The following is a 10,620-nucleotide window of genomic DNA, read 5'->3' as shown; positions in this document are numbered from 1 at the left end:
CTCAGCTGAGATTGGGTGGTTACCCAGGGTTCCAGTGTAGGATCAGGGTCTGTGCACTGGGCATTCACAGAGGGTTTCAGCCAGTTGTAGTGTACCACAATAGATAGCTCAAATAGCACCTGATGGCTGAAAAGACATCATTAAATTTTCTGTGTAATTTTTGACACTGCACCTTCATTCTAGTCTGGTCTTGTAACATGATTTTGCTTTTAGCTGTTTTGAAAAACCTTGCAGCACCTTGATAGAGACTGGCAGAGAAAAACTGAAAAAAAGGAGTTTAAATATTGTGGAAATTTCACCTCTCCCTATTGAAAAAATTAAGGTGGTGACAGTATCAGGACACTGACTTGCACAAAACAGTAGTTAGTTTTAAGATTAAGGCTTTAGATAAACAGTAATTAGTGATAGTTTAAAGTTAGAAATTCAAAATAGGGGACACAATAATCCTCTGTGAAAGACACAGGGTTAGGGTATGGAAAGTTCCCACAATTCCTAGAGAAGAGCTTTGCTATCTAAAAATAGATCAGAGGGAGGAGCTCTACCCAAGATGGCATCAAAGGGAGGAGCTTAGCTATCTATAGGTATGATGTAATAGGAATGATCTAGAAATATGATAAGTACAGGAAGCTGATTGGCTGAGCCAGGCTAATACATTATGTTAATGAGCAGACCTTGCAAGAGCAGCTAGTACAGGAGCTCCTCACTTAATGTTGTAGTTATGTTCCTGAAAAATGTGACGTTAAGCGAATCCAATTTCCCCATAAGAATTAAAATAAATGAGGGGGTTAGGTTCTAGGGAAATTTTTTTCACCAGACAAAAGTCTTATATATATACAAACACACACACAGTATAAGTTTTAAACAAACAATTTAATACTGGTACATAGCGACGATGATTGTCAAGCTTGGTTGAGGTGGTGGAGTCAAGAGGGTGGGACATTTCCCAGGGAACGCCTTACTGCTAAATGAACTAGCAATTGACTGAGCCCTCAATGGTTAACTCTCACACTCTACAAGGCAGCAGAGGAGGGAGGGGAGACAGAGACAGAAACACACCCTGTGTGTGAGTGAAAAAAATGCACATTTCCCCTCCAAGTAGCTGACCCCAGGCTTCAGTACACTGCCTAGTTAATTAAATCAGCTTGCTGAGACCTGAGACCACAGCTTCTGCCTAGAAGCTCCCTCCATTGTGTGTCCCCCCTGCTCTATGGAGATGGGGTGAGCAGGGGGAAGAGGGAGACACCCTGGCATTAGCCCCCCTCTTTCCTCCCCCCCCATAGCAAGGAGGAGTCTCTGGGAGTGGCTCCAAGGCAAAGAGGGCAGGAGCAGCACATGGCAGTGGGGGGAGGGACCGCTGCTGCACAGAGAATTTAGGGGAGCGGGGAGCTGATGGGGGGCTGGTGGTCCACCCTGGTTCCAACCACCGACCAGCTAGCTGCAATGGGCTGCTCTTCCTGCAAGCAGTGGACAAAGCAGGCGGCAGCCAAGCGACGTTAGAAGGGAGCATTTTGCAAAATTAAACGAGCATGTTCCTTAATTGATCAGCAACTTAACATTGACTTTAAGTGAGGAGTTCCTGTAGATAAGGCTGACAGCAGGCTTAGTCATGGAGTTTTGGCGGTTTGTGAAGATCAGAAGCCTCAAGAAGCAGTGAGAACAGCAGCTGAGACAACTGCAACAGCATCTTGAGAAGATTGCAGAAAGCAGCTACCTGCAGAAGCAGCGGCAGCAGAATCTTCCAGAGGGCAGCAGCTTTAGAATTCAGTAGCTACAGAAGCCTCTAAGGCAGCAGAAACCAAGGCTACCGAGACAGCCTGAAGAAGACATCGCTGCAGCCCCAACAGCATCGCCTTCCTTTTGTGACAGAGCAGGATGACCTTTAGGGACCATATCAGAGGGCTTTACAAAAAGTAGAAGTAAGTGTGATTTTTGTCTCTCGTAAAAAGGAATGATTGGGCATGCCTGTCAGTAAAGCTGGATGCCTGTGTCTGAGTGAGATCCACCCCACCCATCCCGCATGACCGGCTGATCACCGCTCACAGGATGTTAGTGTTAAGCAAATGATTTAAAATTAAATCTGTAACATTGAAATAGTCTCTTTTACGTGCATGCAAAGGTCATGCATACTACATTAAATTAAACAACACTATCGGATTATAACATTAACACTAAGGCCTTTGTGTATGCAGGGTCTGTATATACCTATTACAGTGTAACTGCTATATGGTCTGTATGTCCTGTGTATTCTGTGGTGTTGTTTTTTTAATTTTGTTTCTCTGCTTTATTATATGACTCTTCAAATGTAATTCTATTGTGTTTTACTATGTTTTATGTATTCTTTCTTGCTTTATTAGATACACTGTTAACTACTCATTTCTTCTAAATAAATATTATTTTGTTTTTGAAGAATTACTGCTTGTGTTGTCCATCTTTGAGCAGAAGGCTGTATCCGTGTCCTTCCAAGGGTTAGCAAGATTAGCTTGCTCTGGGGAGCCCTCTGCGGATCGGAGACAAGCCCCTGCTAACACCCTGGCAATTTCCCTACGGCAGACTACTACCTTATTGCCCCTTTGGATAAAGCAAATGTCTGGGAACTCCTGTCCTAAGGTAGCATGTACCTGCACCTGTTTCTCTTTGGGTTGTGCAGGGGACCCCCCTTTGCTTGCGTGGAGCCTGAAGCCCCGACACAAAAACCTAAACACAAGTTCTAAGACCATTTATATAAAAGACTATTCGGCATGGAAATGGGTTCAGAGCAACAGACTAAACGGGTATGGGGGACTTAAGAGAATTCAATAGCAACAGTGAAACAGTAAAAGGAAAAAAAAATCCCAATGGCATAATTTCTTTCTCCACCTCTGGAGGTGCTCAATTGCCCCCCCTTCCCTGCCCCCCATTGGTGGGCCTGGTGTTCACCTCCAGCCCCAGTCTTGCAGTGTCCATCACAGTCCTGTTCCTTGGGTTCACACACACTCGCAGCCAGAATAACACACTCCTTCCACCACGGCTCTTCCCCCCACCCCCTATACACACATTCCTGCCAAGATAGTGCTCCTCCCAACTGTTGATTCTCATAGCTGCCATCTGCTGGGTTATTACACTTCTTTCTTTAGCATCCTGCACCCTGAGGTGCATAGGGCATCCACTAGTTTCCACCATTTATTTCAGTCTTCTGCTGATATGTTCGGGCTTCTGAGTGTCATGTTGATGGATTTCACTTTTCTCTGTTGTTCTGCATGATGTTTTTCTGGGTCACCCTCCTTTTCACTTTCCAGGTAGTGTTCACATTATCACTTGCAGCGGAAGTCATGTTACAGGCATCCATAAAGAGTGTCCTTATATGTCCATCAGTGTCATCTTACCATGTTTGACGCTTTAGGTGAGTTTCTTCTACAAAGAATTTCTGATGTTGCAAGAAACTTTTTCCATTGGAAATGGAAGGTTTTTTTCATATACTACTTGTATAATATTAGGACGCTTGAGGGTTGGGGGTATAAAACAACTTGGAACAGCATAAAAATGCACCAGTATGAGAGCAAAGGGAACATGGTATTCCTTCTATTGAGGACTTGAAGACGGTAGAAAGTTGTGCCATTTCAGCTATACTAGTATAGTTGAAGTGGTGCAACCCTTCCTAATGTGGATGCAGTAATATCTGTATAAAGTTGATTCCTGTATGTGCAGGAGAATAACTCAACTGGTATAAGTGCATCCACATTAGGGCTTGTATCAGTGTACCTGTTTTAGTAAAAGTCAACTCCTCCCCCCTCCCACAACTGAAATAGTCATACTGGTAAAACTTTTACGTGTAGACCAAGTCTGAGTTAGGCTTATAGTCTAATGAGGTGATCAGGATCAAGAAAGCAAGAGACTAGAGACACAGTTAATCAATCAATAGATACCCAGGCCTACATTTAAAAAAATAGACATGCAACGTGAAGCATATGCATAAGTCCAGTATTTGCAGACTCCAATGTGTGTGCCCACATCAAGTGTTTTGTGTATACAAAAGGATGTGTTTTGTCCACACACTTTAAAACATCTGGGCCAAAAAGCTTCTGATTAGAATTGTGGGCTAGAGCTTTCAATGAAGCTGTCTGGGAGATGAATTTGGATTTATCTTCTTCTCCTGGTCCTCTGAAGGCATGTAGGAGTGTATTTAAAAAAAAAAACCCACAGAAATAAAAAAGGTATGTCCTATACTCAGCACCTTGCAAAACATAAATACTTATCTGATATTAAAGCTGTTAGTTTCAGCCATAGACCGCGTAAACAATTTTGCCATTACTGAATTGAAGGACTAAGTAAATTGAAGGACTAAGTAAATCTTGGATTGTGATCAAAGTTACATCAATGTGTGGGTTTGTTTGTTTGTTTGTTTTTTAATTAGTTATTGGGACTAAGTTAAACTTTGAGGAAACAATTTATTTTGCTGGCAGCTTTGAGTCCCAGCAGTTCATGAAAATTCATCTGAATTAGAAACTACTTTTAATGTTTTATTATTCACCAATAACAGCATAAAGCAAATCTTTACTTCCAAAATAGCCATTATAACTAAGTCTGTTTGATACAAGCTTTTATCTTAAAATCACTTAATCTTATGTCATTGATAAAGCCATTTGAAATCTGGTTTTGGCCACAAGGTGGTGCAGCTGCACTCATAAATAATACTCTGTATTTAGTTCTTGTTATCTCAAAGGGGCTTTCTGAACAACCTCAGAACAAACCTAAGCGCTATTAGCACATGCTGTTTTTACAGACCTCAACCACAGGGATTATACAGCTTGTTTCACACAGCTTCTTGGAGGTGAGTCTTTATGTAAGGACCCCAGTTATCTTCCCTTTTTGCATCATGCTTAGTGGCTTGTTCTAAAATAAAAGACAGGGAAGCCTTTCCCCTCCTTTGTTGTAGTATCTGTAGCTTAGGCAAGCCTTGAATGACTCTCCTCTCCAGCTGCTTTCCTACAGAGCTTGCCTACCCTGCTCCCCAACTCCCTTTTCCGGTAAGGGGCTTAATGTTCATTGGGACCTGCCCTCTGATGTATCCCCATAACTGAGGACAGTTGGATGGAATTTTGACCCACTCTGCTTTGAATGCTGATCTTGGGTCCCTATCAAAATATTCTGGGGGAAAAAAATCAAATACAGAATTTTCTTCATTGTTAACATTTTGTTCTTGATGGCAGATCTTTCAGGGTCTGAATTTCCCTCATCAAGCTGTTAGGGTTGTGCAGAGGAGCTCCACATTGTGAGCATCCCTGCTGGCAGCTGGGACTGGGACAGAGTTTTGGAGTCATGCACTTGTGGCATTCTGTGGGTATTCATCTGCAGGGCCTCATTCCAATATATGGGTTTTTCTACCTAATCTCTATAGCAAGACCCTCTGATTTTTGTGAGGTACCAATTTGCAATCCTGTAGCATATGGAAGCTTTGGCAGCATCATGAACTGAGTGAAAAAAGCTAGGTGTATAATGATGAGTTAAATACAGAGAGGGTATGAAAGTATTTATTTCAATAGTGTGCTCAGTAACTGAAATGTTTTTCAGTTTGCTTTACATGGACACCGAAACCTTGGGGCTTGTCCACATGGTGCATTAGTCTGCACCAGAGGGGTGTAAATTCTAGTGTGCACTAATGTGTTGTGTGCTAACTGGCCCGTGTGAACCCTGCTGGTGTGCACTAAAAGTTCCCTAGTGTGCGTTAATGTTGTACTATTTGATGTGGACTGACAAAAACACCTCAGTTTGATGTGAGATGATGTATTTAAATAAAATAAAATAACCAAGGGCCCAGTTTTGCACCCAGCCTAAGTCAATGTCACTTACTTCAGTGGGTCCAGGATCACAACCTGAATATGCGCTGTGAACTAGACAGATGTGGGCCAAAGGCAGAAATTCAGCTCCACAGCTTGGTGCTGTTCTGATTTAGGGGGTTGATTGTGCCCATTATGGGGATTAGGAGTGAGTAGCCTAAGTCAGACTCACCGCTTTGTGCACTTTTTAAACATCCCCACATGGGACAAATTGAGAAGATAATTGATTGAGCACAAGGTGATTAACCAGTTAAAGTGATTCAGCTTGTCAGCAGATCACAGTGAAAAGGGAAGGAGGTGGGGTAGGCAAGGCTGGAAGGAAAGACCAGGGAAACCAAGCCCTGTGTCTGGGCAGAAGGTAAAAGCCTCATATTGATAGGGACAAGGACTTGTATAGCATATGGTAAAAATAAAGCTCATGGTGGTGTCCTTGGCAGGGGAGTGTGTAAGGACTGTTTACAGAGAAGGATCCAGGGTGAGGGAACCCTTTCCTATAATGGCTGTTTGCAAAATATGTGTGGACCTGGGTTCCAATTTCTACCCTTCTCATCTCAAAAGAGTTTGGGGGTCATATGTGGGGTTTAAATTCAGGTAAATCTTTTAGTATGAATTATAGAAAAATACAACACTTTGACCTGATTAATGTGTAGCTATGGGTGTCAAGGCAGAGCTACCATTACTTTGATTTACAAAATGGTAAAATGACAATTCTTGAAAATGTACGGGGTGAAGCAGCACAGCAAATCCTACTCCAACCTTTTCTCCTGTTTCTAGTGTTCAGGGATATCACACTAGTTTGTTTCTACTTACCATTCATATAATACAGTGCGGGTTTTTTAGTATATTAATGATTGCCTTGCCCTGTAACTAGTCATCAATTTACAAAATTAGTCTCCAGTATAGGTGGGCTAATGATACAGATCTACCTGCTCTGACTCTGTAGTGCACTTCGTTGCTTCTGGATTGAGAGGGATTTCCTTCTGGAGTGCTTGTGACCATGTTTGGTGTGATGTCACTAAATGGGTGGGGTAAAGTCTTACAAAAGCAGCACAACCACAGCAGCCTCAGCCAGCATCAACATGAACTGCAGCGTGCTTCACAGAGAGCTGCCCAGCTACGGAATGGAAAAGAGGCTAGACCCAGTCACTCTGCAGCCTTTCTGGGACTTTGTTAAAGCAAAGGAGCCACTGATCCAGTCACCTTACTTTCCAGTGCTGTTTTCGTTTACAGCTTACATGACTTTCTGTCTTCCTTACATTGCACTGGACTTCTTAAGCACTAAAGTACCAGCCGTGAGAAAATACAAAATCCAGCCTCTGATTTATCCAACTCTGGGAATGATGGTACCTTGTATGGTTCAATGTGTCTATCATCACGTTGTCTTTATCTTCCCAGTGACAGTTGCTCATTGGTACTGGAGACCAGTGGATTTACCAGCAATGGCTCCAGAGTTGCCGAGGGTCCTGCTGGATGTAACTGTTTGCCTGCTTCTCTTTGACTTCCAGTATTTTCTGTGGCATTTGCTTCATCATAAGGTGCCTTGGCTCTACAAGACTTTTCACAAGGTTCATCATAAGCATGTATCTACGTTTGCTCTTACCACACAGTACTCAAGTGTTTGGGAGTTACTTTCACTGGGATTTTTTGCTGCCATAAATCCAGTGTTGCTGAAATGCCATCCTTTGACAGAAATGATTTTCTTCCTTGTTAATATCTGGCTGTCAGTGGAGGATCATTCAGGCTATGAACTTCCATGGTCAACAAACAGACTGATACCATTTGGCCTGTATGGAGGAGCTCCGCATCACGATCTCCATCACCTGAAGTTCAGATGTAACTATGCTCCTTACTTCACCCACTGGGACAGACTATTTGGATCACTTGCTCACGCACATTCACAACAATAACAGGGAATTCGTCTGTTACCTAGCTAATTTTGTACAGCTAATAAATTAAAAGAAGAGTATAATTTTTTCCCGAGCCACAGATATAAAATGTGAAATCATTTATAACAAATCTAATTTAATGTTTGTATATATATTTATGGAATTGCATATGTAAGGTCTGTTACTACGTGTTTGGAAACAATGTCACATTATAAGGAAAGCATTAAGAAACGCTCACTGCCTTCTTTCCTTTGACTATGCCAGCTTTTATAAAGCATATTGTGTTACTGTGTTTTATACATACAGAGACATATTTTCTTACTGTTATAGGATGACTTGTGATATGAATAGAACCAATGCACATAGTGTGCATTAAGAATTCCAAGAAAATATCTTATTTAAAAAAGGTTGCTGCTGGATGGCATTAAATGTCTAATCTGATTCTGTTTGTTCTTTGCAATAATTTGGATCCTTATATTGCATACCCCAGTATACTCTCTATTTTTTTAAGTGGAAAATAAATCTTTATATTTGTTTAAAACTATGTTTTGCTTTCTTAAATTTTGGTCCTTAGTCCTCAGAAAATGTATGATTCTGTCTATATGCAGTATTGTTGTTGGTCCGAGGATCTTAGAGAGACAAGAGGGGCTGAGGTAATATCTTCTATTGGTACAATGTCCTGTTGAAGAGCTTGAAAGCTTGTCTCTCTCACCAGCGGAAGTTGGTCCAGGAAAAGATATTACCTCACCCACCTTGTCTTTCTGATTCTGTCTGCACAGTTTGGGGTTTGTTTCGATTCCAGAGGCAGGAGTTTTCTTATTAAAATATTTAGGTTTATGTAGACAAATACATATGCTGAATATCAGAATAGGACCGTTTGCTTGTCCTCCAAAATAAAGCACTAGTCAAGAGAGTTTATTTAATAATTTTCCGTTTTTGATGATACAAAGAAAGGTAGAATTCGGTCTAAAAATCTGGGCCAAATTCCACTCATATTGATTTTGAGTTTGAATAATTTCCACTGTATTATGATATACATGAGAGTAGAATGACCCTTTCATAGGCGTCTGACTTGAAATTCCTGTAACTGTCCTCCAACCAAATTACTTGTTGTTGACTTGCAAAAACCTGGCTAGGAATCAGACTGGAATTCCCACAAAACTGAGGAATTTTTTCATTATTTTCATGAATCTTGGAGGGCATTGGTTGAAGCACAACAAGCTTTAAGGCTTGTAAGAGCTGTAACAGGGCTTCTTCTCTGCCTTGGTGGGTCCCGCGCTTCCTTCTAGCGGTGGGTCAGGATCAGGCCTCAGGATTGTGTCTCAGAATTTTCCCCCGGTTTATAGTTGGTGGGGAAATTCTGTCTCCAAGCAGCCTTCCCGTTTCTGGGCCTGCTAGGCCCTCACTGCTTCACTGAGGCTTCTGGCCTCCTTGGCGGACATCCAGTGAGAGGAAAAGGCAGGAGGGGGTGGTCCCACCCTCTACTCCAGGCCCCAAACCAGGGACCCTACAAGTAGCAGCCTCATGCTGCCAGTTCCCAGGAAAAGCTGCTAGCTTCCCTGGGTTACTTCCCCACACCCCTTGGCTTATTGTCCCCACTTTGCCTGAGCGGGGTTCCTCCCGACCCTCCTGCCGGGGAAAGAATAACCCCTAGTCTCTGGTAACCCTTCTGGGCGTGACAGCACCACAGCAAATGCACAGCTCAGTCTCTCCCCTCTAGAAGGGTCCTTTTCTTCAGGTCTTTGGACCTGGAAGGGTCCCTAGCTCCTGTTTAGGGTAGGGTTTCTCCCCAATCTCTATACCTGTGGGGTTCTTCCCTGATCCTTGTCAGCTTCCGCACTGCTCAGCTCGCCTCCACTCCCACAACGTCTATCACCCCGCGACTGTCTGGGGAAGGCTTTTAACCTGTTCTGGAAGATTCTTAATTGGCTCCAGGTGTCCTAATTAACCTGGAATAACCCCAGCTCAGTTACCGTGGAAGAGGGACCTGCTTATCCTGAGGCTAATATACCTTCCCTCCGGCACTCCCCTGTAGCAGTCTGGCCTGACCCTGTCACAGAACATAGTTATCGATAACATTGTCAGGATAGTCCGGAAATAAAAGGCTCATAGAAGAATGTAAACATACAAGTCTGGGGCAGATCCCATGCTCCTCTCTCAGCAAAATCCCTAGTGACTTCACTGGGAGTTCTATTAGTGAAGTAGGAGAGCATTGGTCCTTTGACTGCAAATCCTGAAAAGCTCCTGCTCTGGATTTCTAGTAAACCCAACCTGGAATAAAGGCCTTTGTTGCTGTTTGAGACTGTCAGGTTGTATGGTAAAGGTGGCAGCACACTTTTGGAAATATTTGCGGGAGGGGCAGAAGGCTTGGAGGGAAGCCATATGACATTCTTAGTAGCTGCTTGGGGCGATTGTTTTGCTCATGAAATATCTCCATATAAAAATCTATGAAACATGACAGTTTTGTTACCCTAAAAAGATGTTAACCTAAAATCACATTTTTGTTTTTAAAAGGGACTAAATAAGCTTAGATTTTTTTAAAAGAATATAACCAGCTGATGTGTTCACTGACTAAGCAGAAATAAAGACCCATCTAATCTGCCTGATTATAATAATCTTAAATATTGTGGGATGCAGGGCAAGGAAAGGAAGTGTTCTCTTTTATGGCAAATGAGAGACAAATTATAATCTCTGATTTCTCTTTAACCAGTATATCAGCTTTGAAGTAATGCAAGGCTCAAAACCCTACTCTTAAACTCAGGAAAAATTTCCACTGACTTCAGATGGCCAAATTCTTAACTTCTAGTGGTGGTGTTCAGTGGCTTCAATGGGAGTTCGGTATTATACTTGACATATGATGATGTGATCTTGTCAGATCTCCGTGCTAAACAAGGTTAAGCCAAGCCAATACTTGGATAGTA

General features: G+C 42.4%; 1 protein-coding gene across 2 annotated transcripts; it reads left to right on the top strand.

The window, feature by feature from the left end:
- The first annotated feature begins 4,722 nt into the window (after positions 1-4,722).
- On the top strand, positions 4,723-7,790 carry CH25H (cholesterol 25-hydroxylase). Of its 2 annotated transcripts, none has more exons than XM_084633119.1 (2): positions 4,723-4,807; positions 6,757-7,790. In XM_084633119.1, exon 2 carries the CDS (start codon positions 6,833-6,835, stop codon positions 7,718-7,720), a length of 888 nt encoding a protein of 295 aa, XP_084489245.1. In that variant the 5' UTR covers positions 4,723-4,807; positions 6,757-6,832; the 3' UTR covers positions 7,721-7,790. The 2 variants fall into 2 exon arrangements, with proteins under 2 accessions (XP_084489245.1, XP_084489246.1); XM_084633120.1 differs by having other exon boundaries at positions 4,762-4,819.
- The last annotated feature ends 2,830 nt before the right edge of the window (positions 7,791-10,620 follow it).

Source organism: Lepidochelys olivacea (assembly GCF_965140295.1).
Source record: "Lepidochelys olivacea isolate rLepOli2 genome assembly, chromosome: 7".
Classification (NCBI taxonomy): Eukaryota; Metazoa; Chordata; order Testudines; family Cheloniidae; genus Lepidochelys; species Lepidochelys olivacea.
This window is presented reverse-complemented; position numbering and strand designations above follow the sequence as displayed.